The sequence below is a fragment of the Phytophthora parasitica genome (assembly GCF_000247585.1).
Source record: "Phytophthora parasitica INRA-310 unplaced genomic scaffold supercont2.1, whole genome shotgun sequence".
Taxonomy (NCBI): domain Eukaryota; phylum Oomycota; class Peronosporomycetes; order Peronosporales; family Peronosporaceae; genus Phytophthora; species Phytophthora nicotianae.
The window spans coordinates 188786-216177 of NW_008634126.1; the positions used below are offsets into that span (position 1 = coordinate 188786).

Sequence of the window (27392 nt, forward strand, 5' to 3'; positions counted from 1 at the left end):
GTAATCCTCACCGATGATGACGTAATCACTGACGCACCGTCGTCGACCATGAGTCTCAGGGCTGGATCGGGTCGCTTCCCATCAACCAGTTTCTTATTCACGAAAGCCAACTGGCGCTTCACCACACGAATGACAGCGTCGATGAGGTCATGGAGTGTGTTCTTAAATGAAGAGAACACCGCAACGTCTAGCGGTTGTAGTATGTGCGTGCCGTTTGCGGGGAGGCAAACCAGTTTGACAAGCATCCGGTCGGCGGTCTCGGCAATTTCTTCGGCAATGTGGGATGTGCAGCCATCCATGACTAGGAGAAGTGGTCGTTTGACAGGTGTAGGAACAGCAATAGCGAAAAAAACTGATCCATTTAGCAAATAGAGTCGCTGTCATAAACGCCTTTGTTGTCGTTGTAACTGCAGCTCCAGGTATACTACATTGCTCAAGAACTTCATTTTCCACTCGCTCACCAGGTAGAACGAATAAAGGAGGTACGACAAAGCCTCCAGCGCTACCGCACGCTACAATAGAGAGATGAAAGCTTGTAGTAGGATCAGTGTGCCAAACGTGTTTTGACCCTTTAAGAGCTACCACGCGTGTTGTTTTACGGGAACTCTCGAATGCAGTTTCATCAACGTTGAACACGCGAGTCGCGTCCATAATCTCTTCCACGATAACCTTAGCCAAAGACCCGAAAAAGGTAGCCACTTCCATTTTCGTCACGTAATTGCGCACCTTCGACACCGACTGAGAGACCCGATAGCTTAAGTCAGGAAAGCGAGTTCTGAACCGTCGATACCAACCCTCACCTAATGGTTGATGAATAACCAGCTTTGAAATTTGGCTGGCTTTTCTGATGATGTCTTTCCTTCCAACAGGAGCTCCTTCAACCTGCTGACCCACGACCCAATCGTGAATACTAGTTTCAGCTTCCTTTGGTAGAGCGGGGTCAGGGCCCCGCCGTTTGCCGAAGGTGTACGGGCCGTCATTTCCCTTTTCGCGCCATTTTGTGTCTTCTCCAACCCATCGGAACAAGTTGCGGGCAGGAACACCGTTCTTCTCGCTGATATCGTCGATATCGCCCCCTTCTCGAATAGACTTCACGAAAGTCATCTTTTCTTTGTTGCTGTACGTGCGACGCTTCATATTTGGCAGCTTAGATCAAAACTGAGAGGTATAAGTGGAACGGCGCACGTGTCTAAATATAACCAATCAACTGCATTTTCAACTGCTATTGGTGCGCCTTAATCTGGCCCTATTGACTTAAACTGGCCATTTACCTTAAGCTTCAGTATTTACTCGTCTGTTCGGTAGAGTGAGGTCGCTGCGGCGAGACGTGTCATCCCTCCGGGAAAACCATTGAGGTTAATTCAGCCAACGGTGATGGGCAAACAATTTGCGCAAATCACTGAGCGTAATCATCAAATTATGAAGGGTATAGCGGCATACCGGTGTCGAAAACGAGGTGCACCACTGTACTGTACTATTATGGTACTTACGTCGTTAAAACACGACTTTTTGATGCAGCCTTTGCCCTTGTTTACGTCGTGAATTGCAGTACGCTCGCTTGGAAGATCAAGCTCCTTTTATGATCTGTTTGGACATACAAGCAAGCGCTTGCAGTGCATGATATTTAGTAGTAAAAAGCGCACTGCTTTCTCGATCAAAGCGCCGCCAACTACCACTCGACCCCTAATTTCTATAAACAAACCCACCTAGAAATCTTAGCCTCGTCGATGAATTTCTGCTGCCCGCTGGAGTCGATCGCCAAGGTGATATGTCATCCTACTATAAAACTGAAGTTTCGTGCCTCGTCGCGTATCCGTCTACAATTGATAGACGAGGCCTTGCAAAGCATCTCCATTTTTCATTAGTACAGTGTCATTAATCCGAGTCGAGCTGGGTGTCCCGCTTTCCTCGGAGGTTCTTGTGGCGCACAGGCCAAAGTTGCTGGCATTCAGCGGTGCAGAGCCACGACAGTCTGGCTGGGCTACACGCGGGTGCTGCGAGATTCCAAGGCATCGCAGACATGCAATATGGTCTCGACTGAGGTAGCAGTGCTACTAGCACCGGCACGAGGCGTCTCACTCTTCAATTTCTCTTCTCTCACCGACACCACCAACAGTACCAGCAACCTCAGCAAGTTAACGCTCCGAGCTTCGATCAACTATGGCGCCTCGTACATCCACCGCCTCCGCCCAGCGCACGTCGGTCTTCTTCACGATGGACGATGCCAAGGCCTCGTTCAACCTCTTTTGCTCGGTCTGTGGCATGGGGTCGCTTACGATGCCCGCCAATTACGCGCGTGCCGGGCCCGTGTACGCCTCTATTGCCTTAGCATTCATGATCTTCGCCAACACCTACGCAACCCTCAAACTTTCCCGCGTGTTGCTGGTATCCCCATCGTCTGTGAAAACGTACGGAGATCTCGGTGAATGGGCTCTAGGCAAGTGGGGCCGCTTCTTCACGGTGCTTTCACAAATGGGTGTGTGTCTCCTGTCACCCTGTGCGTTCCTAGTGCTGGGCAGTACCTTATTGGACGTCATGTTCCCGGATTCGTTCAGTCAGACGTTCTGGATCATCTTCATGGCTCTCATGGTCATTCCGGTGTGTCTGATCCCGACGCTGAAGGAGAGCGCCGGCATGGCATTCGCGGCTAGTATGGGCACCGTTATTGCCGACGTCATTGCCGTAGCTGTGCTGCAATGGAACATGCGCGGCCACGGCTCGATCCCGTCGCCGGATGTGTCGGTCCACCAGGTTCTGATGTGTTTCGGTAATCTTGCGTTAGCATACGGTGCCGCCATTGTGGTCCCCGATCTACACCGTGAACACTCACAGCCGCAACGTATGCCTCGCGTCGTGGTGATCACCATCTTGTTCATCTCAGCGTTCTTCGTCGCGATCGCTCTGGCGGGTTACACGGCCGGTGGTTGCCAGCTATCGGGTAACATCCTGTACTCGATCGTGAGCACGTCGGACCCGCTTGGTCTGGCTCCTCTGGGCTTCACCGCCGACCGTGGCGCCGTGGTGATGGCCTACCTGTTCATGCAGGTTCACATCACGATCGCTTTCTCGACGCTCATGATGCCTCCGTTCTACATGGCTGAGCGTCTCATTCTGGGTATGCACGTAGGCCCCAAGGTCGTGCGCTACAACGGCGCAGAAGACCGTGCTAACGTGGAGCAGGACTTGGAGTTACAGGGATCATATGTGCGCAGCTCGACGCCCAACATGTCGGATCGTCAGGTGTCCACGTCCAGCCTGGTCGACAAGGCCGAGGGTCGAATGAGCCAGCTTCGTGTGGCTCTGGAGTTCGGCGACGACATCACGGAGCAGCGATTGCATGAGCCGTACCGTGGAGCCCGTAACGCGCTGCGTTACATCACTCTTCGTATCTGTATCATCGTCATTCTAGTGGTGTGTGCTGTTCTGGCACGTAAACGGTTCCTCGACTTGGTGGACTTTACGGGTGCTACGGCTCACACGACGAGCTGTCTGCTTATGCCGTTGATCATCTACCTACGCGTATTCTGGCGCAAAATGTCCTTCCTGGACAAGGGGGCGTCCATTATTGTCATCGCTGTGTGTGCCGCTGCCGGCTGCTACGTCATGATCTACGCCGGCAAGGAGCTGTTCACGCCGTCAGACGATGATACTCTATTCCCGTACTGCGAGGCCGAGTTCATGGACAAACCGTACTACATCCGGAATAGCACTAACTAAAACCGTAAGCCTAGCGAAATAGCGATGCCGATACAGTACCGCCTAACTCTAAACTTCAATTTTAGAGTAATGAAGTATCTCGTGATAGGACAAAAACATGGCAAAAGTCATATTTGAGAGAATAGTGAGTCCAACGTAACATGAGTGCCGTATCTGCTGCTGGAGCGCTGCTCTGGATGATGCACACGCTGCTACAGGAGCACGGGTGGGTTGTGCTGGGCTCCGAGATGGATACAAGCCGTCCCCGTCTCCTTGAGAGCTTCGCAGGGAACGTGAATCTGCTACCAGCACAGCGCTACCAAGTGTCGGAAAAAGTCCAAGAAGACATGGACGTTCATGTGCGCGGACTACTCGTGGGCAGCAAATTGTTCGCCCACTTCGTATCGAGCGCCAAGAGCGTCCAACTCAATCTCAAGTACGTCCATTTCAAGGTACCAGATAAAAAATTGTGATATTTTACTCACATTTTTTATTGTAGAGTTTCCGAGTTCGTGAAGCCTCGGAAGCAAGAAGCTGAAGATCAGGGACGTGTGTTGTACACTAACAAGTGGCGGTGCAACCTGGAGATTCTTCGTTGGAGGTTGGTCGCTTTTCATTCAATAATCTGGTGCAACTACTTAAAAAATAAAAATCTTGATCATCAGGTTGGAACGCAATTTGTTCCCCGAGTTTTCGAGCGACGCCAGCGTCGTGACTTCCGATGCAGAGCTCAGTCGACTCCCAGAGCCACTTCTAGTGCACGTTGGTGAATTTCTGAATGTTCCAGATTTTTGCCGAGTCACTCAGACAAACAAGGTACGAGAACTCGCTACTGACTGTGCAAACGTAACAGTGTCTTGACTATGACGAATGCGTGTAGTATTTGCACCAGCTACAGGATTCTTCAGAGTTGTGGCAGAACTTCTTACTTCGTGGTAAGTATATGCTACAAACAATCGTATCTTTTGTTCTTAATTTTTTTGTAGATTTTCCGTCCGTACACCCCGATCAAGACCCAAAAATTGTGTACATTTCGCACTGGACGGTCCAGAAGCGAATGGAGGAATGGAACCAACGCCACCATGAGCGTCAGCGTCAACTATTTGACTTGCTTCACCAGCAGAGTCACTGGTACAGAAGACGATTGCCAGCACCTCCACTGCACGTTCCCATGCCTCCACCATTCCTCCCGCTTGGATACGACCCATTGTCGCTTCGACCGCGACACCGTCCCGATCTATTTGACGTCGATGCTGACTACGACATGCTGCGGGATCCCTTTGGATTTCAACTCGATCCATTGTATCCATATTTCTACTGATTGAGGTACTCGAACGCCAATTTTGGGATAGGTATTTATATATTTTTATGGCCGAAAAACTAACGTACAACACGGAAAGTCACATATCAAGCTCATGCGGTGGGGGAGTACTGGAAACGGCAGCTTCGGCGTTGGGGCCACAGCGTACACTTTAGCATCACGCGACGAAAATGCCAGCTACTACTACTACCAGGAACCTCTGGCGCCATTGACAGCGACCAGTGCATTCGGAGTTCCGTCGTCCAATACTCACACTCGAGTCCATGCGAAGAAACCTCAGGGGAGGAGAATTATCGGGAGTAACACACGCTCTAAGGGAAAACGCGAGCTAACGTTCTCATGCTTTGCAGTCGAAGAAAAATCTGCAGATTCTCTGGAATCTACTGAGTCACAATCTGTACCATTAATCGTGTGCGCTGGGAAGAGCGTGTACGGCTCGACTAGTGACTCCAGTGAAGATCGCGACAACAATGCGGTAAACCAGCGAAGTGTGGATAATATCCAACACAACAATCAATCAACCTCCTTGCGAGCTATAACCACAGCAATTGAGATGGATTCCCCACCCAGACACCGCACTGATGAAGAGTTGGAACAAATTATCCGCGAGTTGCGCGACCAAGTCTTCCTGAAGCAAAACCAAGATCTCGGACAGATAAAAATGAAAAAATCTGCTGTAAAATCTGAAAGCCCTGCTGAAGATAATCAAAAGCGACAACGCAAACACTTGAAAAATCCGATTGAAAAGATGGAAGGTGTTGTTGCAACAGTACCAGCGACTGTCAGTGAATCGAACCCGATGGCGTCCAGCGGATTATTGCAGCGCCCACTCTCAAGCTCTCAACTCAACCGAATTATGGCGGAAAATACGATCCAAATATCTGTACCTGCTGTCATATACGACGCACCTCAAACCACAGCCAAAGCTGGAGTTAGTAGAGCTACAAACAACCAGATTTCTTCGCTGGATTTTAGTGCCTTACGTCGAAAATCTAGACCCAATTCCAGCTCAACATACCGTCTAATAGAGAAGCAGTCACAGCATCCACGTCACCAAAGGAAGCCGATTTCAGCCACCCGAAGGGGGCGAAAAGGACGTGAACCTGATCAATCGAGCGATTGTGGCGACAGTTTTCTCTACTTAGTGGACGTTGACAGTGACGAAGACGTGGATTCTCTCGCTCTCTCACCCGTTGGACCCTGGGTGGTTGACGATTTCTCGGTTACGAGCGAAACTCCACGGTCTCCTGTGTCGACTTGCCTCTCAGCATCTAGTCTTGGAAGCGAAGACTTGGATAGTAACAGTGGAGAATGGAGTAATACCGAGTTGGCTGCCAAGTCGCCGCGTAGTCGTCTTTTGTATTTTTCAGCTTGTGCAGAGAACAGCGAAACATCCAGATGTACGACTCCAGAGTTCCAGAGCCAATCTCTACGTCGCTCAGCCACATCCAGAAGCAGTTTAATACCCAGCACAAAGCTGGATTCTCGAGCCTCGAAACTCAAACGCTGTTCATCTGCTAATGTCACAAGAAGTAGAATCTGTACCAGTTCCAGTTCAACTAGTCGAGTTAATCCAGTCAGACGTCCTCAAAGTGGAGGAACTAGAAGTTCTCGAAGTATTCAAAGTGATGAATCTACGCGGTAACGCAGGATAATCTCTCAAGAACCTTGTTAAGAATAAAACCGACTACCCTCTCTTTTAAGCCTCTCGAGCGTTGTTGTGTATAGTATCTAGATCTATCCGAAGCAGCTTCGATAGATCCTCACGTGACCGCTGCAGTTTCCAAGAATCCGCTTCAGTAGCTTCATGTTCTGGTCGGATTTCGTCGATTTTACTCGATCCAAGCTGTCGGATTCCTCCGATCGACCGCTTTATCGAGCGAGAATCGCCGTGTTTATCATACTGATTCTCCTTGAGTTCCAGTGCCTCCAAGATGACGTCTTCGGCGGCAATAGCGGATGGGGAGATTGGAGGGGAGACCGGCGTAACCTCTTCCTCTTGGTGGGTATCTTCGGAATATACTGGAATTGTCACTCCGAAAGCGGTCTCAATCTCCTTGAAAAGTTTCTGGGTTTCCACATTTTCACGGATTTTCTTTCGGATTTTACCGTCAGAGTCGAGATGATCTACCAACCACTGAGGGATCCAACGCACACTTTTGCAGAACTTTGGATCCCTCTTGAACAATTCTTGAAGTGCTGAGGACGCACTGGCACGATGAACCACAAACTCCAATAGTAAACGTGTGTACTTACGTGAACCGTGATCTCGATAATAGGCCACACTCTCTAAAATTCCCCTGGTTGGAGAGAAGACGCGTCGATGAACTGTCCACGCGTCGCTAGTCTCTTCTTCAATAGACTTTGATCTCTTTACTTCCTCGTCTAAAAGTCTCCCAAATACAACGAGTGCTTTATCCGCGTAGGTATCTTTCACTTCTTCCAAGACGCCAATTAGCAGAGATACTAGACGATCACATTTGGAAGATTCGCTGTCGAAGATAATCCGAATCAGTATAGGCTGGATAATATCTTCTATACCGAACAGCACCATATTCTTCAGCGCTACGTGGCTTAGTAGCAATGTGGTATCCATGGGCAAAGATTCGGATTCATACGCTTCCAGCATTTTTCTAAGCAGCTTCATCTCCAGATAAAATATGCCAACCCGAAGGTCATGCTCACGTAATGGAGTTGCGGATCTCGTCTCAATAGCTAATGGAGCAATTCCTCTAGACGATACAGAGCTACTGGGAATGACATCGGAAGGTGTAAATGGTGTTTGCAATGAGAGCAGGAAGTGGTTGAAAAACTGTAGTTTTTCGAGACACACACGTCGAATAGTACTCGCACAAGTCGGTATTGGATTTTTCGTGGATTCGCTGATACAATTGTCAAGAAATGCGCCTAGCTGCTTCACCGCAGCCATTCTCGAGTCCATTGACAGCGTCAAGACACAACCAGAGACCGGATCGCTCACGTCGAGATGGGATTCTCGAGAGTAAAATAGATTCAGTGAGTCGCGAAAAAAATCCACAAGAGATTGTTCCGTAGTCGGATTTTTGACGATTTCGCACGCAAGGACTCTGACAGCAGTCAAAAGGACCTGGAAACAACTATCTACTAGCTCTTGGCCCTCAGCGGCGAGGAATAACAAATCAAATAGCCACGTACGTTGACTTTCCAGTGCTGAAGATTTTGGCTGTGATTTGTTGGGAGGAGCAACAATCTCTGCGAGAATCCACTTGCTCAACTGCACCCGTTCATCGTCATCGTCAGTGCTTGGATTCTCGCCATACTCCGCCAACCACAGCGCAGTACGAGCGCTTATACTTGATACAGGTGAACTCTGGGATGTCGGTGATGAAGCACGAAGTGAACAGATTCCGAACAGATATTGACATCCAAGTTGGCATGCTTTTCTGGCCACGTCAGGGGTGCATTCCGTGCGAATCACACTCTCCATTAAGTCGCAGATAAACTGTTCATAACTGGGGTCAAAAGCGTTTACTACACCTTCGTAACGTGCGTTCTCCTTCATTATCTGAGTAGCAAGTGTCTCCACTTGACTCGAAAGCTTGGATTTTTCTGGTTCGGTCGAGGAATCCTCTGATCGTCTTTCGTAGATCAACATATAGGCGCTTCTCCTCTTCATATGGACGATAGGAGAGTATGTGCCTTGAATTGCATTCCATTTCTGACCCACTTCCTCACCTCCAAAACACTCTTCACCCATTGTTTCCACGTCAAAATCGCGTACAATCTCGTCATTAAACTCGAGCCATCGCGGATTTTCCGCCTCGTATCTGTCCTTGATAAACGAGTAGTAATGACCGGTGTCTGAAGTTCCAGAATGCACCACCACACCAACCAGGTCGTACATGATGAATTTTCCAGTAGTGGTACCACTATCGGTAGCTGCTAACGCTTCGCTGGTGTATGGGAACATGTCGATTTCCATGGGGAACTCCATAAAGTCGTTGATCTTCATCTTCTCCATCGTATCGTAGTCAAATTCAAAGCGTTTCAAATGGCAAACCAAAGTTTGTGGGAGCTTTTTGATGCAAACTCGCTTGGTAGCAGACACTTTCCGCTGCTCTCGTTCGCAGAAATAGGCGTTCTCTCCCTCCAGAGTCTCGCCTTGTACGTATAATTCCAGGGATTCTGCTAAATGTCGCTTTTTAGATACTTCCACACTCAAAGCGAAGAACTTTTCTTCTCGCTCTGACAGATTTCCTTGCTGAGTTAAAATCTGGTTCACTAAAATGCCTCCAAAGCACTGAGCCATGAAATCTTCAGATTTAGATTCCGAAGAATCCGCAGATTTTGGACGGATAAACATCTCCAGCCGGTCCAAAAGCAGACTAAAAAACTCGTCTGCATCCATCTGAATATGCAGATCCGTCGAGTTCCCGTCCATATCTTTGTGTGAGCGAGCGAAGGTTACCGGGTCGCACGAGCGACGATTTGTGTATGCAAGAGAGACAAACAGTTTTTGAAGCTGTTCAACTTCCTCTTGCCACGGCGACGGTCGATCGGATTTTATATGTGAAAAATCCAACGAGAGTAGTCCTCCAAAGAATTGTGGCATCATGAAAAGCTGCTGTACGAGAGAATTCATGTAGCAAATGCAGCCTGGATTTACGAGGCCAACATGCGGAGTGGTTGCATCCAAAAACGAGTTTGCTGGAGCATAATTCCACTGCCTACCAGCAAGGTTCATCGTCTCTAGGACACGAGCTTGGAACTCACGCAGATGACCCAACAAGGCCGACATATCGTCTGCCAGGGCCACATTATCACCAGTCTCGTTCGTCCAAGGAAACACCAAGTTCAGCAGCAATCGTTGAGCGAGTTGGCGTACCAAACTGGTTCTGCAAAGTGGTGCACTGGGTCCGTCGATCTCGGATATCTTGTCTCCAAAAAGCAGATTTTTATTAATGAAGTGGATCATCTGTCCACTCGAATTTGGAGAGTTCGAGCCCTCTAAAGAATTCTCCAGATCGTAGGAAAGAATCGCTGTGCGAATCTTCTCTGAGATACTAGCGAGTAATGCTAGAAGTTGCAAATATCCACCCAGAATCTCCTCCTCTTGGCTTCGGATACTTCTTGAAGTCGCAGCTTGTCGCTCAGTCACAATCCGACACAGATTTTTTACAAGGCGACCAGGGATTTCTTTTCGCACAATTATCTCTGCTACAGCATCGCAACAGCCCTCTAAAGCGGTAGCATTTTGTTCTCGCGCTCTCCTACAGCATCCGAGAAGTACTCGACAAAAAGTAAATAGCTCTTCCAAAACCGAGAAATTGTAGGACCCACAAAGACAATTATCCGAGGCAAGACAACACGCCGAAACCACGAGGAGCTCGAAAATGTCTCGAGTGGGAGGAGAATCCATAGCACCAAAAGCGGTTGCCATCTCGGAGAGAGTAAGAAGCACTTGACCTCGTGTCGGTTTAGACGGGCAGTCGACCAGCAGCGCTTTCAGCCACTCAGGCATCGTCATCGCGAGAGAATCTAATATATCAGTGGATTTTTCATTCTCTGAGTCCGGTTTAAACACCTGTAGCGTGAGATGCGGTGCAAAGAGGATGAGAGAGCTGCACATTTGCGCCCCGCAATACACGGTCTCAGCCACTTCGTCAGAAAATGTGGACTTCTTGTCGAAATTTTGACAGAATTTAGCGGTTAACTGCACTGCAACTTGCAGCATGGACGACAGCTTAATCGCTTTGACAAATTCAGGAAATGTTGAGCTCTGCAACCGTAAATCAAACAAAGATGTACTGTTTTGCTCGGTATTCAGTCGGTTCCAGTAGAAAAAGTAGTTTAGCACCCGCATGACGGCAGCAAGGCATGTGGCACGGATATTTTGTGCATACTCGGATGAAACCGAGTCTGGATCGGTATTCTGCTTTTCTGGCCACTTCAACAACGTTTCGTACAAATGCGTCGCTCCTCCCAAACGAACAAAGCGCTCTCTCCATTGTCGTCGCCCCGAATTCAACTCTCCATTACTCGTGGATTCAATTGGTATCAGCAAAGCTTCCACTAATCGGAGCGCGTACAGCAGTCGATGGATATTTGAACTATCCAGCAAATCCGACCAATCTGCTACTTCGTTCTCTGCGCGACGCAATCGGATCATTTTACGCAGTAATCCGTTGTTGGTCGGCAGACGACATAGCAAATCCCACGTCCTCTGCGACGTCGCCTCATTCCAATCGACAAGATCCAGCAAAACGTCAAAATACGAGTCTTGGTTTGCCAGAATCTGGCTCATAATCCCGAACGGTGTGTTGATTTTCGCCGATTTTTCTCGTGGATTTTTGCTGGTAAAATCGGTTATCGCTTGATCAATATCTTCGGCTTTTAAGTCCGGCCCACGCTGCGGAGAAGGGGCTTGTGGCGAACTCAGATTCGCTCGTACACATGGCGAACGTGAGCTGGGTTTCGTAGGGCTAGCTGTCTTTAGTAGAATATCGATCTTCGGCGGCAGATTGTCCGAACTCACAGCGTCATCTACTTCAATTTCTTCGTTTGCATCAACAATAACATCTAAGAGAGCATGCTGCTGTCGGAACGTCCAACTGGGTCGACGGCCAGTAGGATATCCAACCTTAGCTGATTCCGAATGGGAATCTTTCAACGGGGAAGGATAAGTCTCCAAATACGGCAAACGTTCTTCTAGATGTTCCAACGGAAATATCTTCCCTGCTTTCGTGTTATCTTCGCTCGTCGCGTCACTCTCTAGTTTTTGAAGTATTAGTTCTTCATCTTTTGATACCGAGTCGTCTCCAACCTTGCAGGCTTCTAGGAAATATCGCAATAAATCCACACAACGATTCACAACTGCCACGTTGGCAGCAACTTCGCTGGATTTGTCATTATCTTTATCGGAGCCAACGACAAGTTCCGCTTCCCTCTTGGCTGTTGCGATAAATTCCATACATTTCTCGAGAAACTGCATTTTGCGCTGGAATGGCAGTTCAGTTTGTCGGATTTCAGGCGCAAAAGCCAAGTGGAAACTCGCCAATAACGTGATAACCTCCTCTGCTACTGTCGAATCCTTAGCTCTGACTGCGAGTTGCCATAACTCATCCAGTCCCACTAGTGGTTGGCCCGTCAAAAGCTCCGCTGATTCCTCTTTCTCGCTGCTTGTTCTTCCAGTAGGCGACGAAATTTCATCTGAAGTGGCAAATATTTCCAAACCTCCTTTCAAAATGTTAATTCGACGGAAAATGCTGTGGAAACAGCACAACGTTGACAGCGTGATGTGATCTCCGGATAAAGTGGGAAACTTGGTCGTGAGCAGATATTCCGCGATGCCGATAGGCATTAAAGCTCTAGAATCTGCGTTCTCTTTTTTTGGATTTTTTGGCAGTAGAGTGTTCATGCAGAGCTCGATCCACTGGAAGCAAAGCGCAGCTTCATCCAGTAAAAAGGCGTCAATGATCATGAGTTCCCACACTTTATTCAACTGATCTTCCGTGAACGAGGACTCCTTGCCGCCATATTCGTCTAAAATCCACGCAGCTCGTAGCGCCAGCAATCGATTTTTAATCTCTCCTACGTGATCTGTCATAAACGGAAGTTTTTCACGTTCATCGTCATCCATCTGGAGAAAATCTACCAAGTTTAATTTCTGTCGAACGCCTTCCTTGTAGGCTACTGCCTCGTTCAGCAAGATGCTAACGTACGCCTTGCACGTATCCGACATGATAATGCCAACTTCGACAACCAGAGCAGATAATTGAGTGAAAAGTTTCAGAGAAAACCCTAGGTTTTCACGTCGACGGATATTATCCAAGCACAAACGAAGGAACTCGTCAACCATTGCACACTTGCGATTCACTACAGTGTCGTCACCCTCACTCGTCGCTTCTAGCCGAAGTAATTCATGCATACGAAGCAAAACTTCATCACGAAAGTCCTCGGATTTCACAAACGGAAGCACATTAGACCATAAATGCATCAAAATCCGCTGTCGCAGCGACGTTTTACGGTCTTCCAAAGACACGTCCACAACAAATCTGCGAGCTGCGATAGCTGCGAGGAGTCCAAGCTGATTCGAGTCTAGCTTCGCTTTGACAGCTTCGATACGTCGTACTAGATGGATAAGCGACGGATATTCCATGAATGTCGCCATTTCCAGTAGCAATTCGTGGATATTCGAGCGAAGAGCTTCATGGCGTCTCTGAACAGGACGAGATTCCTCCTCGTCTGTCTCTGCATGGTAGCAGTTCCATACCAAGTCAATCCACTCCGTTGGCAACACCTCCAGCTCCGATACAAACTGAAACAATGACGTTGATCGCTTGATTAACTCGACGTGCATCTTCTCGCCCAGTAACTCCTGCATTAACCGCTTTTCGTGCATCCAGTCGACCAGATAATTCAACGTAGCGAAGAGCGATGCAGCCGTAGGATCTGTCTGTTCCTGGATTTGGTCGTTGTACAACCGGGTAATAATCACCACGATCTCCGTTAATCCATAGATACGTTTCTCCAATGAGCTGCTCTGGAAAAATCGCATGGATATTTCAAGACGAAGAATCTGTACTCGCTGGTCACAAATCTCACGTAAAGTGAAGCTTTCAGATTTTTCAACCTGACTTCCCTTCGACGATGAGCCGACATCATGGTCGATCTTGACTAGCAGCAGCTCCATTACTTGCACAACCTCCAGCAACGAATCTCGAGACAACGTGTAGAATTCGGAAGTCGGCAGATTTTTTACGAAAATGCATACTGCATCCGTCAATTCCGGGAAATATTCCACTAAGAACTCTGGATTCAAGTGATCTTTCACATCGTACAGGGTACGTAGAACACACTGCAACACTTCAAACGATGCACCCGCTTGTAGAACATCAAGAAGAACGGAAAATCCGTCCATTTCCCCCCAATATTCAATGTTGCGCAGGAAATACCGAGACGTGTACTCCGAACTCTCTCGAGCAGTAAACCGACGAGTCTGATCTGAAGTCTCTTTGATTTTCACCTCTTTCAAGCCACTCGCATCATTGCTAGTTCCGTGGTAAAGGTAGAATCTGCGATGTCCATCCAGAATCCTGGTAAGACACGACAGCTGAGAAATATCTCCTCGTTTCAGACCCTTTTTGACATTTTCGAGCGTCCACTGGAGAAACTTGTTGACTTTTTGCACCGCCACTTCGAACGATTTTCCCAGTAGGATCTGCACCACTTGAGGCAGGAAATCCATTTCCAGGCGTTCTCTCACGTCCAACGCATGGTCTCTTAATATTAGAACAGCCAGCAGATCGAGCCAACGAGTGGGGTCCTCACAGACAGCAAGCTCACTCGCAATAGCCACACAGGTTCCGTCAAAATCTCGTCGCAATTCTCCCACAAGTTGAACCACGTCTTCCGTTGCAACACAGAGCTCCGAAGACTCCATCGTCTTCAAACTCTCCTTTGCGCACTTGGACGTATATTCCGAGATGGCATACTACACATCAAAGCGTCGGTGGTTTCAAACGAACATTCCCATCTAAAAAAAATAAAATAAATAAATAAAACCGTCTGAATAATCGTGTTAGAAATTCATGAAAAGCTGTATTTCAATTCCGTTCAACGTAAAATCTTCACCGTGTGAAGTTCACACTAATTCTTACTTAAATCTTGCAACGTCTCAATCACCTGCACGTCCGTAGGCTGCGCTTTCTGCTTGTTTCTGCATAGTAGCAGAGCGTTTGCCCCCACATCCTTCGCGGCCTTGTAGTCTTTGGACAAGTGGTCTCCTACATGCAAAAACCTGCTTGGTTTCACGTCTCCTTCCTCTCTTTGCATCTGTCTGAAAGTCGAGATGAAAATCGACGAATGCGGCTTCATATGGGGCTGACTGAAGGACGTCGTGACCACTTCGAAGAAGCTTCGGAGCTCCAGGCCGACCAGAAGCGACTCTAGTCTCTCGTCGAAGTTCGAGATGACACCCATAGGCACGTTTAAGCTCTGTAGCCTCTCGAGTGCCGGCCGCACGTCCTCGTACACCGTCCAGGCCTCTGGACGGGCGAAATGCGCGTACAGATCACGCGTGAAGCGCTCGCTTTGCTCCGCGTTGATAGCAACGCAGTCCGCCACGTCGGCACGTTTCATCACGTTGAGTACGAGTTCGCGCCACCACGGGAACGCAGTGCCGGCCGTGCCGTCCGACCCGAAGTTGGGCCGGCGACGTGACTGTAAACTGAACTCGGACGGGAAGTTCGACGATAGTGCGGCGACCAACGCGGCGCGGCGCGACGACGAGAAGGACTGACCGGATGCCGCCTCCCAGAAGCGCAGATACGTCGCACCGGGAGGCTCCGCGGGACGCAGCAACGTTCCCGTCGCGTCCAGTGTCACATACTGCCATTTGCATCGAGCGTACATGGTATGGTGATTCTATCCGTTCTAAAGTGATTTGACGAAACTCGAGTACAAAACAGGTCTCAAAAAGCAGAAATTAGACCAATACTCGGCACAATTCCTACTGTCTTCTTGTTTACCTTGGGAAAATATTAATTGCTATCTTTGATCCAAGCGAACTGGAAGCTGAAGTCGAAGCCTGTACAACAAAAATATTTCTGTTAGTAAGAAACCTTTGAAAAGAGTTTTCTGACAACTTACCGTAATGGACTTCGCGACAGGTTAATGTCAGCAGCATCCAGACGATGAGTTTACTTTGGATAAGCGCCATTTGCGTCTCCAATACGAACGCGAGGTGGTAGAGTGCGTGGATACCAATAGTGCGTCTTATAACCATAACGAGAACTAGGAACGAAGCGCACTCGAGTAATCCATACAAAAAAACAATTTGCACGGTGTCTTGTACAGTATCTCGTGTGATACCGTCGAGCTCCGTATGGTACTTTGCACTTGGCAGGTGAACCATGATACGCAGGAAACTTGCGTAAAATACGGGAGTTAACGACTCCAAGTACTCCGTAAGTACCAGACATTCCGTCGTGAATAAAATCTCGAGGATTCTATGGAGAATCCGTGAAGAAGGCACCGAGTACGAAGAGATAACACTCCTGGTCCTGAACGCGCTGTCTCTCATAAGCGGCTTCACAGTTGAGATGTTGATCACCGATACAGCGTAAGCCTTGGTGGTAAGGCGCTTAGCAGTTTTCCACTTACTTTGATGACTGGAAGGTGAGGTATTATCGATGGGTGCTGGTAAAATACTTGCGATTCGTCTTCGATGAGCTTTGACAGCGGTCTTCAAAGGGTATTTTTCCAACCGCCCGAGAAAGCTCCTTCCTACTGACGAGAGTGTGTGAGGAAGACACGACCTTAATTGGATCTGAGAGAGCTCCTGTCTCTCAAATTTATCGCGATATTGACACAGTGAGCAGCCTAGATCAAGTAGTTTGAGAGAGTTGGTGTTGCTGCTCATATCTCGATTCATTCGGTGCCTGATCTCCAATGCATTTCGATGCAAACTGTATAGAGCAAGAAACGTGTGGAAGACATCAACGACCATGATTGCCGTGACTGTGACGGTCGAAGACGCACGTTGCATGCAGGTAGCCATGTACACAGCATTGAAGTAGTCGACTGTGAAAATTACCGACTCGGGTAACATATCTTCCATGTAATATATACTCGACGCGACTGTATTCTTCAAGATTAACTTGAGTACAGGGAGCAGCATCATGACTGGTAATTCATAGAGTGTATTCACAGCAGCGTCAAAGAGGAGTTGGTATACTGGATACACAAGAAGCGTCAATGCTTGGGCCAAAATGAATAGTACAAATCCATACAGCTGTGCTGAATGAGTGAGCATTTTCTTAAAATCTGTAGCACCGAACGCTATTCGAAGTGATCCAGCAACAATTGCAAGTAATGGAGGTACCATTACGATACTCATAAAGGGAATCGGGAACGCCAAATAGGCAGCAATAGTCATACACAGTGCCGTATCCCCCACCATTACACAGAGTAGTACAAAAGTCGCTTGCCACGCTGAGATCGTGATGCCTTCAATAAAATATTTCAACTCGATGAGCATCGTCGACGCAATAACGCCGCAAATAACAGCACTGCGGATCCAGAGTCCGTAATTTTCTTTCCAACCAGCACTCGGGTTTTGCAACGGTACACATTCCAGAGCCACCACGGCTGCGATCATCAGCAACGGCGTTCCAACACATACGAGAAATATACGAAGCTTTGGCGTATGTTCAGTGTACTCTTGAAGAGCTAGAAATCGCTCGATGGAGTATTTTCCACGATGACTCACTTGTGTAGATAACCAAACATGCTTGAGCTTAGATATCACCGCTGCTGGTTTCTTGGGATTCCGTAAGCTGCGCCTCGCTCGCCAAGTCACTGGGACCGCTGCCAGCGCGGAAACTCGCATCAACACTGCAGACTCGACGAACCGAAGTAAAAAATAAATAACTTCGCATAGAATTGGTTTCAAAAATAGAATACTGAAGTCCATTCTTACCATCCCATCACAGTCATCTTTTCGTTGTGTGCATGAATGCAGTCTTCGTCGCCGTATATTGATAATTCTTCGGGATGACTGTTGTCCGCATTGTCCCGATACCGCGACGACACACTACACCGGACGAGAAGTTCCTCAGGCCAAGAATACAGCTGGAAAGTCGAGAGCATGGTGCTTATCTGTACAAATTCGAGGCCACCCGAGCACTCCCCGTTGTTGATCTCCGACACACTCTATCACATCGATGGCTGGGTCCACAGCGAAATTTAAAGTTTTTACGCTGGATGAAGAAGAATTTTGACTTTATGCACTTCGGACAGATACTTGGAATTTTACTTACGGTGGTGGTGGTGGCTTCACCACGGGACGTTGGTAAAATACTAGGACCAATTTCTGCGGCGCTCTCAATGACGTCTTTAATGAGCTCAACGGCCACCGCAAGCCTCGACGTGTTGAGACTTCTCAGTCAATTTTACGAGTTCTGGTTCTTCACAGTTGCCAACTTCATCGCCTGGTCACTACTCGCTTTCTTCTTGGCCGATCCACTACGAGCCATGAGTTTAATTCCACTTTGGCTCAACTCACAACTCTCAATTTCGATGGACACCAACTTCCGCACGTTCGTAATAGCCATACGCAGCAACATTATACTCTTGACTGTGCTGATAGTCATCGTAGTTCTCGTCTTCCTCCAAGTCGTAGATGTCGAAGAAGCTCGTCTCGGAACGTTGATACCCTTAACCGGTGCAGTGGAAGATGTCACGTTACCATTACTGGGACTATTCGAGAACGCCGTGGCCACTTTGATCCCGTTTATCATGCGAGTTCTCTATACAAAGCGAAAGCTCTTCGCAGCACACAGTGCCGGCTCCAAACTCATCCGATGTCAGCTCTATCGTACCCATCTCGTGCTGCGTCCTGTGCGGTACTCAAGAACTGCCAGTCTTGGAGTCGAGACCAGTAGCAGAGGCCACGTTCTGCACAAACAACTCGGCATTTCATCCCCCGTCATGTCCATAGCAAGCGCCAACGACACAGCTCAACATCATCAGCAGATCACACTCGTGGCATTACGCCTCAGCGCTATCGACACACGAAACACAATATTAAAATCGTGGCCGACGAAGCCTCCAGAGCGGTTCTCCGTCTCGAAACTCATCAGAATTTACGGCACCGGATCATTCGGACTAGCGCTCACGGTTGCAACGCTAACTCTTCCACCAGGTGGGAGTCAATCAGCACAGGAATACGCAGTCCCTGTCCTCGGATTCCTACTCAGCTTGGCCTTCTGTGCTGTATTTGCATGCGCCAGTCAGCGAGATATGCTGCGTGCCTTGTTATTCCATAACTTCGGCTTTCTTTTCTCAACGTTGCACTGCTCCATAGCGTGTCTGTGTGTGTCGGATATGATGAGTTGGGACTATCGTTGTTGGGCGGTGGCCAGTGCCTTCCTGTGGTTCGTGTGGGTCCAGCTGCTCGATGCTGTGACTCCACCTGTACGACGACAACTCAGCTTCTCGAAGCTGCAAGTGGTGCCCGTGTTGTGGTTATTATGGGCTCTAATGCTCTCAGTAGCCTACGCAAGCGTCTTCCTGTCTGCAGAGACCAGTGGACTGCACGGAAGAGACCTCGTGCACTTCCGTGTAGGCCACAAAGTGATCAACACCAAGATCATTCTCATCAACCGCGTCTTCATCATGTTCTTCTGGATGCAGCGTCACGCGTGGAACGTCTTCAAAGGAGCGTTCATACGTTGCAGACAGTTCATTCATCCGCCAGTTCCCTCAGAAGATCCAGATGAAGACGTCTTAGATCCTGACGAAGAAGAGCTTAGTATTATGCGCGGATCTCTGGAATATTTCTGCCCATTCGACACTTTTCCAGGACTACGACGCAGGATCAGAAGCTTACGGATGCCTTCCAGTAGTACCAGTAGTTTTCGCAGGAACTCGCTGACTGGACGGCATCGTGTTCGACGTCTCAGTTCTGCGACTTTGTTGACTGGAGTGATGGTTTCTACCGAGGAGCAACGACGGAAAACCAGACGAGGGGCATTCGGACAGCGTTCCAGTGCTTCAAGCGTTAATCATACTATCGTTCCTGTCCGAGAGAAGAGGGCGTGGAGTGAGTCCGTCCCTGGTATGATTAGCGATGAATAATACAGAAAGTAAAATAAAAGTAATGGTAGTATTTCAAGACTCATCGGTACTGCTCGACTTCTTGATCCGGGCGATGAATAGCCCGCTTGTGTTTTGTGACGGAGTGAAGCGTAAAGTACCTGGAAGTTTTCCTTCCTATAAAATTCAACGAACATACACATCCGTTCAATTTTCCAGTAAGTAATTTATCCAGATGAGACTACAAACCTTGCACGGAACGTCCTTGTCGATGACGATTTGGTCCAGCGCAGCGAGTGGTTCATCCTGCAGGAACTTCGATACAATGTCTTCGTTTTGCTTTACTGATAATGAGCACGTGCTGTAGATCATTGTGCCTCCAGGACGTAATAAACTGAAGCCGTTCCGGATGAGTCCATGCTGGAGCGTGAGAATCCGTTCAACTTCACTTGAATTCAAGTGGTCACGTACGTATTCTCCCCACTTTGTAGCCGTATCCAGTCGCTGGAGATGACGAATTGACCCGTCGTGGGTGCATTCGGCATCTACCAGCACTTTATCGTACAGTGTCGAGTCCAGAACCAGCAGCTTCTGGCGCTTAGCGTCTCGAGCTCGTGCGCTTTTGTTCTTACGCTTGCGCTTGCGATCTTTTGGAGCTCTGGACGCAATCTCTTGTGTGTCTAATAGCAGCTCCATCCCGTCGATATGCACGCATTCTGTCTTGGGGCCGATGTTAAAGGTCCTTCCGTCTGCATGGAATAGTCTGCATCTCCACTTGTTGAGCTCATTTTGAGGCTGGAAGAGCTCGTATTTGTGCACCAATTGCCTGCAGGCTCCTAGTCTAGATCGAGAAAAGTCTACTCCAGTGACGCTGCCATGGAGCTGCAATAGGTCGGCGATCATGGTCAATTTGGCTCCTGGAGCACAGCACAAGTCCAGGACGTGCTCTCCAGGCTTGATATTTAGCAGGGTTACAGCGTAGCCCGACGAAATGTCGATGCCGTAGACTTGGCCTTGTTTATAGAGATCGACTCGAGCCAATGGGGCTGAAACAGGCAGCGAGTAGAAGCCAGGGAGCCACGGAATAGCCTTGGGTTCGACGTCTTTGGGCACATCGGAGTCGCTTTCTGCTATTTCTCGAGCTAAACTGGCGGCGATTGATTGCAGACGAGGGTCTTCAGCGTCTTGGTTATCATTACAAGTGAGTTTCTTCAGTCTGGAGGTCGTAGGACGCATCGAAGTAAATGAGTTAATGCAGGAATGATACACAATTTTAGAGGGCTGTAGCTCCGTACCGGAAGAAGCGCAGCGAGTCTCCGTTGGCTGAGGGGTTAAGAAGGTCTTGCGAGTTCACATGGTGCTCCGACAGGAAGCGTAGAAACCCCGAAGACTCCCACACAGCCTGGTCATCCCACGACTTCGTTGCTTCATTCGCCATTGCCACTTGTTTTTGCGTGCCTAAAAGTACCTAATTCCAATAACTGGAGACCCAAAAATCGTGAGGTCACTAAAACGGGGAGACTCAAAAATGGTGAAGTGCCAATGGCCACAGACTTACAATCGCAGCAAGTGTCAAGATGATGTCGGCTCTGCTGCGTAATGCTGCCCGCCGCCCGGCCACGCAGGCGTTCCGCCCGGCCGCCCAGCAGCAGCGCTCGCTGTGGGCCGCGGTGCCCGATGGACAGGACGCGAACCGCGTGGCCAGCCGCATGCAGACGATCCTGGCCGAGGACGGCACGCTCAAGACGCTGTCGCGCAAGCGGTTCCACGAGAAAAAGTGGCAGAAGCGCAAACGCAAAAACGAAGAGCAGACCATCCGCCGCGCCAACCGCCGCGTCGGCTCCATGATCGACTTCATCCTTCGCCGCAAGAAATCGTGCGTATCTCGGCCGTCATGTGTCCCTGTTAAATAATTTGCTAACCTTCTCGTAATCTGTGTGGCTATGCAGTGGCCACTAAGCAGCGCGACGTATCACGGCTAGAACGACAGACTAGAACGAGAAGCTCTTGGTGAATATAGGGAAGATGATCGGATGTTATTGTTTTGCAGATGCAACAGGTTCCTTCATTAAGAGAAGAGTGGGTAGAGCATTATAAACTTGCGGCCGGAGTGGCCAATGTCTGCAGTCGCCTGATCTAGGCGAGCCACGCCTTGATGTCGGCGATCTGCTTCTGCACGGCGCTCTTGCTGGTGCCGCCCGTGACGTTCTTGCGCTCGACGCTGACGTCAAAGTTCCAGACTTCCAGCACGTCTTCCTCGAACTTGGGGTGCAGCGTCGACAGCTCCTCGAACGTGAGCGTGCTCAGAGGCTTGTTCTTGTCCTCGGCCAGACGCACGGCCGCGCCGGCCACATGGTGGGTCTCACGGAACGGGACGCCCTTGCGCACCAGGTACTCGGCCAGGTCCGTGGCCAGCATCTCCGTGACCAGGAAGCTGCGCATCTTGTCGCCGTGCGGGGTCATGGTGGCCAGCACGCCTGTGGCGATCTGGAGGCAGTCCTGGATGGTGTCGACGACGTCGAACAGCGCCGTCTTGTCCTCCTGCAGATCCTTGTTGTACGAGCGCGGCAGGCCCTTGAGCGTCACCAGGAAGCCGTTGAGACGGCCGATGACAGTGCCGCTCTTGCCACGCAGCAGCTCGAGCGCGTCCGGGTTCTTCTTCTGCGGCATGAGCGAGCTGCCCGTGCTGTAGGCGTCGGCCATGGTCACGAACTTGAGCGTGTTGTAGATGATGAGGTCCTCCGACAGCTGCGACAGGTGCACCATGAGCATGGAGGCCCAGAAGAGGAACTCGGCGATGAAGTCGCGGTCGCACACGCCGTCCAGGCTGTTGGGCGTCACGTTGGCGAAGCCCAGCGACTTGGCCAGGGCCTCACGGTCCAGGCCGAACGAGTTGCCGGCCAGTGCGCCATTGCCCAGCGGCATGTAGTCCACGCGCTTGGTGAGGTCGGCCAGGCGGTCGGCGTCACGCAGCAGTGCGGCCCCGTGGCTCAGTACCCAGTGCGAGAAGCGCAGCGGCTGGGCCGGCTGCAGGTGCGTGAAGCCGGGCATGAGCAGGTCGATGTTGTTCTCGGCCAGCTGGTTGGCCGTGCCGATGAGCTCCTTGAGGCCGTCCTGGATGCCCACAATGGTGCGCTTGAGGTACAGGCGCACGTCCGTGGCCACCTGGTCGTTGCGGCTGCGGCCCGTGTGCAGCTTGCCGCCCACGGCGCCAATGATCTCCGTGAGGCGACGCTCGTTGGCCGTGTGGATATCTTCGTCGCCGTCCTTGGGCTGGAAGGTGCCGGCCGCCCACTCCTCGCCGACCTTATCCAGTCCGGCCACGATCTGGTCCGCCTCGGCCGTCGTGAGCACGCCGCTCTTCTCCAGGGCGCGTGCGTACGCCTGACTGCCGTCCAAGTCCACGCGCCACATGCGCTTGTCCACAGACAGCGACTCATTGAACTTGTTCATGACAGGGTCCACGTTGCCGCGGAAGCGGCCGCCCCACAGCTTCTTGGCCTCCTTCGGTGCGTCCGTCATGGCTGTCAAGTTGGTTGGTGTTGCTTCGGGTCCTTTTGAGATCTGGCAGACTATAGTGGCGGTAGGATCGATTTACGCTAAACACATAGATTAGAGGCTCTTTAAATTTAGAGAGCCTTAATCGCTAAGATTCCCAAAAGCGAATTTATGGGTACCCGGATGCTAATCAGCCCGAAAAAAAAATTTAAAAAAATGATGGGTTTTTTCGTGCTGAATAGCATCTGTGTCCGTTGGATGGTAATCAGAAGTGCATTATCGTAGTTTTCTCTAAAAAATTATCGCGTGTTAAAATACAGTCAATACTATATGCTCAATAATGTTTTAAAAGTTCATTCATTTTCTAAAACGAAAATATTATTTCCTTTATTTATTGTCAAGTTGGGAAATTAAAATTAATATAAAATCTTTAAAATATTTGTTTTTATGCCAACGCGGACATCTATATATCTCATCTTCTAGGTTGATTGCTGCTAACAGTCGCGGCGAGGACACACACCAGCGTTGTATGAGTAACAGAATGCATTGGTTGGTGGCGGCCACAAATCGGAGCGAGTCCTGCAGTCTTTGTAGTACTCAAGGACTATCTCGTATGTTCAAAAAATCATACATTGTTGGGTTCTTAAAAGTAATTGCCGCGGCAAGGCCATGGCATGACATTGCGCTGCACAGTAGGATATTCTTGCTCAGGTTCGCGGTATAGCTCTTGTAGAGAGCACGCGCAAGCCATATTCGTGCAGATACGCACTTCGGATTACTTCTTAGCGCAGCCTGCTCTTCTTCGGAGTAGATTGACCTCAAGACGTCCTATTTGATACTGAACTACAACGAAAAGACCAAAGGTGAAACTCTCAATTGCAGGAAATAGGCAATTTTATAACCATACTAATTGCGACCAAAACTAGGACAGGCTGTCTGTGACAAGCTGTCATGAACGTATCGTATCAGCTGGATTATCTTCCCGACAACCTTGTATACGTCCACGGGGCTTCTTCGTCGCTTGATCTTGTACGTGATGTCAACGCAGCTCGATGTGATGTATTTTGCGGCTGCAGATGAAAGCAGCCTCGAGTGCAATAGCTGCGTTGTTATCAGCGTTTGTGAAGGTGAGTGGTAGCTGCTGCTCCTTGTCGTAACCATAGTCAAACACGGACAGAGGATTGCTGGGCAAAAAAGGCCGAGCAGGAGGGCACGAGCTCGGATTCGAGAATGCTGAGCGGCGACAACAGAGAGAGCCCTCCAGAGTGTATTCAAGACCTAGGAGGCGATTGGCTGCAGTGCCACTAACCTACAAATCCCACAAGCTGGTCTGGAACCCACCAGCGGGCGACGGCTCAGGCGAGCTTCCAGAGACAGCGTACATGTATATTTACAGCGTTTATAGTTAGCTCGGTTGATACAGCAATCCGTGGCAATGCTCCGTTCAGCATGTTCACGACCCCGAGGCATACCATGGTGACTTCGCAAGCAGCTGCATACTTCTCTGGACCACCTAAGAAATAACACTTGAGTTTTCTGACCATAAATATTTGCAGTTTTTTTCAAGGGCAGACGAGACAATTACCTACATGGATGTGATACAGGGATGCTGAAAAATGCTTTGGCTGCCGGTACAATACAATAATGACCCTAGAATTATTTATTTTCACCCTTAATAATGTACCTAAAGTAGTGGACGCGCACCTTAATTTACTGTTAAGTTAGGGCGCCGCAGAGGGATGGCTATCAAGTGTTCAAGTCTTCCTTCTAACACTTCATGCAATACATTCACTTTGCTATCAGTGAGATGGCCCTCGAAGCCTTTTCCAACTCCCCCGTACCTCCGATTCTACTTCTCAGTCGTCACAGACGCCTTTGACAAGACTACTGAAGGTCTCTATCGGTGCCGGTGTGGCACCGTTTGTCATCCCCCCCCCCGTAGTGGCTACTCTAATCTCATCCAGTACATGCGTATTTAACATCCTGACTACTTGGATGTGACGCGAGAGGCGAAAACCGTCATGGCTTGCTGGAGCCTTGCATTCATCAACGTGCAAGAGATCTTCAAGAGCGACTGGACTGGAGTATTTCCAGCAACCTATCACTCCGTTTCTGTGAGAATACTGTGGCGAGACGGTATAATATCCTGTCTGTTCTGCTGTGTCGTTTGCGCGACTAACAAAAATGTGCAGCTACGCTAGTCTTTCTCCTGTCTCTGTAGAGACATTGCGTGGGTTGATGGAAGGGTGACGTTGACAGTGAAGACCAAGATCAAAGATGAGATGCTTGACCAGTTTGGGCTCGTCATCGATGGATGTTCGCACGACCCCGAGCACTTCCTTGCAATTTTTCCTGCTACGAAATGAAAGGAGTCACTGCTCTCCATGGCCCCCCTCATCAACGAAGCGAATGGTGACCATGGCACACGCGCGCAACCCTTCCTAGCCACAATGCTAGTGCTCGATTACGGTAAGCTGGCAAACAACTGCCTTTTTATCGCGGGCGACAATTGCTCAGTGAACAGGCGGTTGGCATCCAGAATGGGCGTTCCGCTGGAGGGATGTGCAAGCCACCGCCTAAAGTTGGCGGTGCAGGCATACTTGAAACGCTACGAGGAAGATTTGGCGCAGATTCAAGCGCTCATGCGTAAAATGAAGACGCTGAACCATGCTGCGGCCCACCGATATATGACAATTTCTTTTTGTTTTTCCTTCTAGTAGTTTTTGTGCTAATTATTTTGTATTGTACATCAGTTTTAAGACACCGCAGCGACCAATTCTTCGCCAGGACACACGATGGGGCTTGCCCTATAGAATGGCCGAGCACTACTTCGACTCGCTGGGTTTCTTCCTGGGGACGACGACGAGATCTCGGAACTCCTGCCGAGCCCCACGGACAGTGAAGCGCTTGAAGACTCTGATGGCGGAGCTTGCACGCGTTAAAAACATGAGTAAGGCCCTCCAAAAGGACGACATCACCATGCTGTATGTCCGTGTCTAGTTCGATGGTCTGATCGAAGTCGAGCCAAGTTTCAGTCACTATCTGGGTCCGTATATTTTCTACTTTTGTATCGTACCTTCACCAACAATAGCTAACATCGCATTAATTTTTATGGCGCAGATGCGTGGGCTGATGTAGTTCATTCGCCAGACTTGAGGCGTGATGCGTCAAGGTGCCCAATGGGGACACGGCAAAACTAAATCGCGCGGGGAGAAACAGCCCTTCAACAGTTTGAAAAGGGCACCAGTGTGATGTCTCCCACACAACGGACAACTCGGAGAACGAGTTTGTCGTGCAATTCAAACGTAAACGAAAGAAACCCCAGCACGTCCAAGAATATCAAATACTGTCTTCCAAACCTCTCACTTCGAATATGGTTGAGAAGTTTTTCAGCCTCGCTCGGATCAAGTTCGGCCATGAACGCCATCGTCTGAATCTATATACCCTGGAGATGATTCTTTTTCTACGGGTTCAACACGACGTAATGTCCGCACTGTTGACAGTGTGATCTGATTCTACTCTTGAGCTCTGTTTTATCAGTATGCGATTTTAACATGGCCATTATTCATTTTCAATAGTTCCAATACAAATATTGAAGTTTCCTTCATCCGTACTACAATATAATAACTGATCTTCTTGTTTTGCCGAGTTGATTAAGAAAAATGCCCTATTCGACATCCCTGACGTGATAGCGGCAATCGTGTGGCCTTCAAGATGCCGCTTTATGGCACAATAAGTTATACGGTTTTGCATGCGTTTCTTGCAATGCGCAATCCAGAACCATTTAGTCAATCACAGGACTTTACACCGTGATTATGGCCAATCGTAATATTCATGTGGACCACATCATATTGACCGCATCATATTAAGTGTTTTTAGGTATTGTTGTTTCTTAAGTGGGCCAGAGAATTATTCCGCTCCCGAGGTCGATTGAGCCATGATCGTTTGTCGACTAACTGCCCACTCTACAACACCTCCAGCAATTGCCATGACATATCCAGTAATAACACCTATCCGAGTGTCAGGATCGTTTCCCCAGTCCGCATCACAGTGGCAGTTGATTATAATGCTGTCAGCCTTTGACACGTCCATCCACAACACAATTCCAAAATTACCCGCTCCTAACAACTATCGTAGACTCGTTTCACTGCTCCATAGCGTTTCTTAGTAGGATAATTCATAAATCTGCTTAAATGTCCCACTGATAACGCAATATCAGGTCTATTACATGTAGCCAAATAAATCGGTTCTGGTCCCATCAGTGTTTAAAGACGGGTTTGTATCTGTAAGAGATCTACCC

At 49.1% G+C, this 27392-nt stretch overlaps 10 protein-coding genes across 12 annotated transcripts; 6 read left to right on the top strand and 4 right to left on the bottom strand.

Annotated features, from left to right (window-relative positions):
* Positions 1-2160: 2160 nt before the first annotated feature.
* PPTG_00025 (hypothetical protein) lies at positions 2161-3717 on the top strand (the record flags this gene model as incomplete). The annotated part of the gene is made up of 1 exon (XM_008891393.1): positions 2161-3717. One exon carries the CDS (start codon positions 2161-2163, stop codon positions 3715-3717), a length of 1557 nt encoding a protein of 518 aa, XP_008889641.1.
* A 140-nt stretch (positions 3718-3857) lies between these two features.
* PPTG_00026 (hypothetical protein) lies at positions 3858-5017 on the top strand (the record flags this gene model as incomplete). Its single annotated transcript, XM_008891394.1, has 5 exons — positions 3858-4132; positions 4196-4297; positions 4362-4512; positions 4577-4631; positions 4683-5017. The coding sequence occupies 5 exons, from the start codon at positions 3858-3860 to the stop codon at positions 5015-5017; spliced, it is 918 nt and encodes a 305-aa protein (XP_008889642.1).
* Positions 5018-5111: 94 nt separating this feature from the next.
* On the top strand, positions 5112-6662 carry PPTG_00027 (hypothetical protein; the record flags this gene model as incomplete). Its single annotated transcript, XM_008891395.1, has 1 exon — positions 5112-6662. The coding sequence occupies one exon, from the start codon at positions 5112-5114 to the stop codon at positions 6660-6662; it is 1551 nt and encodes a 516-aa protein (XP_008889643.1).
* Positions 6663-6683: 21 nt separating this feature from the next.
* On the bottom strand, positions 6684-15409 carry PPTG_00028 (hypothetical protein; the record flags this gene model as incomplete). The annotated part of the gene is made up of 2 exons (XM_008891396.1): positions 6684-14489; positions 14681-15409. 2 exons carry the CDS (start codon positions 15407-15409, stop codon positions 6717-6719), a joined length of 8502 nt encoding a protein of 2833 aa, XP_008889644.1. The 3' UTR covers positions 6684-6716.
* A 55-nt stretch (positions 15410-15464) lies between these two features.
* PPTG_20637 lies at positions 15465-19148 on the bottom strand. 2 transcript variants are annotated; one of them, XM_008892835.1, is made up of 3 exons: positions 17478-19148; positions 15647-17392; positions 15465-15584 (listed from the first exon to the last, which is right to left on the bottom strand). In XM_008892835.1, exons 2-3 carry the CDS (start codon positions 17385-17387, stop codon positions 15538-15540), a joined length of 1788 nt encoding a protein of 595 aa, XP_008891083.1. In that variant the 5' UTR covers positions 17388-17392; positions 17478-19148; the 3' UTR covers positions 15465-15537. The 2 variants fall into 2 exon arrangements, with proteins under 2 accessions (XP_008891083.1, XP_008891082.1); XM_008892834.1 differs by having other exon boundaries at positions 15647-19148.
* PPTG_00031 (hypothetical protein) lies at positions 17552-19708 on the top strand (the record flags this gene model as incomplete). Its single annotated transcript, XM_008891397.1, has 1 exon — positions 17552-19708. One exon carries the CDS (start codon positions 17552-17554, stop codon positions 19634-19636), a length of 2085 nt encoding a protein of 694 aa, XP_008889645.1. The 3' UTR covers positions 19637-19708.
* On the bottom strand, positions 19658-21328 carry PPTG_00032. 2 transcript variants are annotated; one of them, XM_008891398.1, is made up of 4 exons: positions 21153-21265; positions 20890-21075; positions 19844-20810; positions 19658-19771 (listed from the first exon to the last, which is right to left on the bottom strand). In XM_008891398.1, the coding sequence occupies exons 2-4, from the start codon at positions 21030-21032 to the stop codon at positions 19670-19672; spliced, it is 1212 nt and encodes a 403-aa protein (XP_008889646.1). In that variant the 5' UTR covers positions 21033-21075; positions 21153-21265; the 3' UTR covers positions 19658-19669. The 2 variants fall into 2 exon arrangements, with proteins under 2 accessions (XP_008889646.1, XP_008889647.1); XM_008891399.1 differs by having other exon boundaries at positions 19658-20810; positions 21153-21328.
* On the top strand, positions 21131-21672 carry PPTG_00033 (hypothetical protein). Its single transcript, XM_008891400.1, has 2 exons — positions 21131-21470; positions 21544-21672. Exons 1-2 carry the CDS (start codon positions 21172-21174, stop codon positions 21551-21553), a joined length of 309 nt encoding a protein of 102 aa, XP_008889648.1. The 5' UTR covers positions 21131-21171; the 3' UTR covers positions 21554-21672.
* PPTG_00034 (argininosuccinate lyase) lies at positions 21600-23176 on the bottom strand. Its single transcript, XM_008891401.1, has one exon. The coding sequence runs from the start codon at positions 23114-23116 to the stop codon at positions 21731-21733; it is 1386 nt and encodes a 461-aa protein (XP_008889649.1). The 5' UTR covers positions 23117-23176; the 3' UTR covers positions 21600-21730.
* A 2300-nt stretch (positions 23177-25476) lies between these two features.
* PPTG_20638 (hypothetical protein) lies at positions 25477-26526 on the top strand (the record flags this gene model as incomplete). The annotated part of the gene is made up of 3 exons (XM_008892836.1): positions 25477-25738; positions 26332-26397; positions 26486-26526. The coding sequence occupies 3 exons, from the start codon at positions 25477-25479 to the stop codon at positions 26524-26526; spliced, it is 369 nt and encodes a 122-aa protein (XP_008891084.1).
* Positions 26527-27392: the final 866 nt, after the last annotated feature.

Excerpts from the sequence above, each read along its gene's own strand:
- PPTG_20637 (XM_008892834.1), bottom strand. The coding sequence starts at position 17,480 with ATGGTAAGAATGGACTTCAGTATTCTATTTTTGAAACCAATTCTATGC. Across the intron at positions 15,585-15,646 it reads CTGTCGCGAAGTCCATTACG|GCTTCGACTTCAGCTTCCAG; the intron begins GTAAGTTGTCAG and ends TTTGTTGTACAG.
- PPTG_00032 (XM_008891398.1), bottom strand. The coding sequence starts at position 21,032 with ATGGCGAATGAAGCAACGAAGTCGTGGGATGACCAGGCTGTGTGGGAG. Across the intron at positions 20,811-20,889 it reads GACTCGCTGCGCTTCTTCCG|ACTGAAGAAACTCACTTGTA; the intron begins GTACGGAGCTAC and ends TACGACCTCCAG. Across the intron at positions 19,772-19,843 it reads ACAAGGACGTTCCGTGCAAG|GAAGGAAAACTTCCAGGTAC; the intron begins GTTTGTAGTCTC and ends TGAATTTTATAG.
- PPTG_00033 (XM_008891400.1), top strand. The coding sequence starts at position 21,172 with ATGATGTCGGCTCTGCTGCGTAATGCTGCCCGCCGCCCGGCCACGCAG.
- PPTG_00034 (XM_008891401.1), bottom strand. The coding sequence starts at position 23,116 with ATGACGGACGCACCGAAGGAGGCCAAGAAGCTGTGGGGCGGCCGCTTC.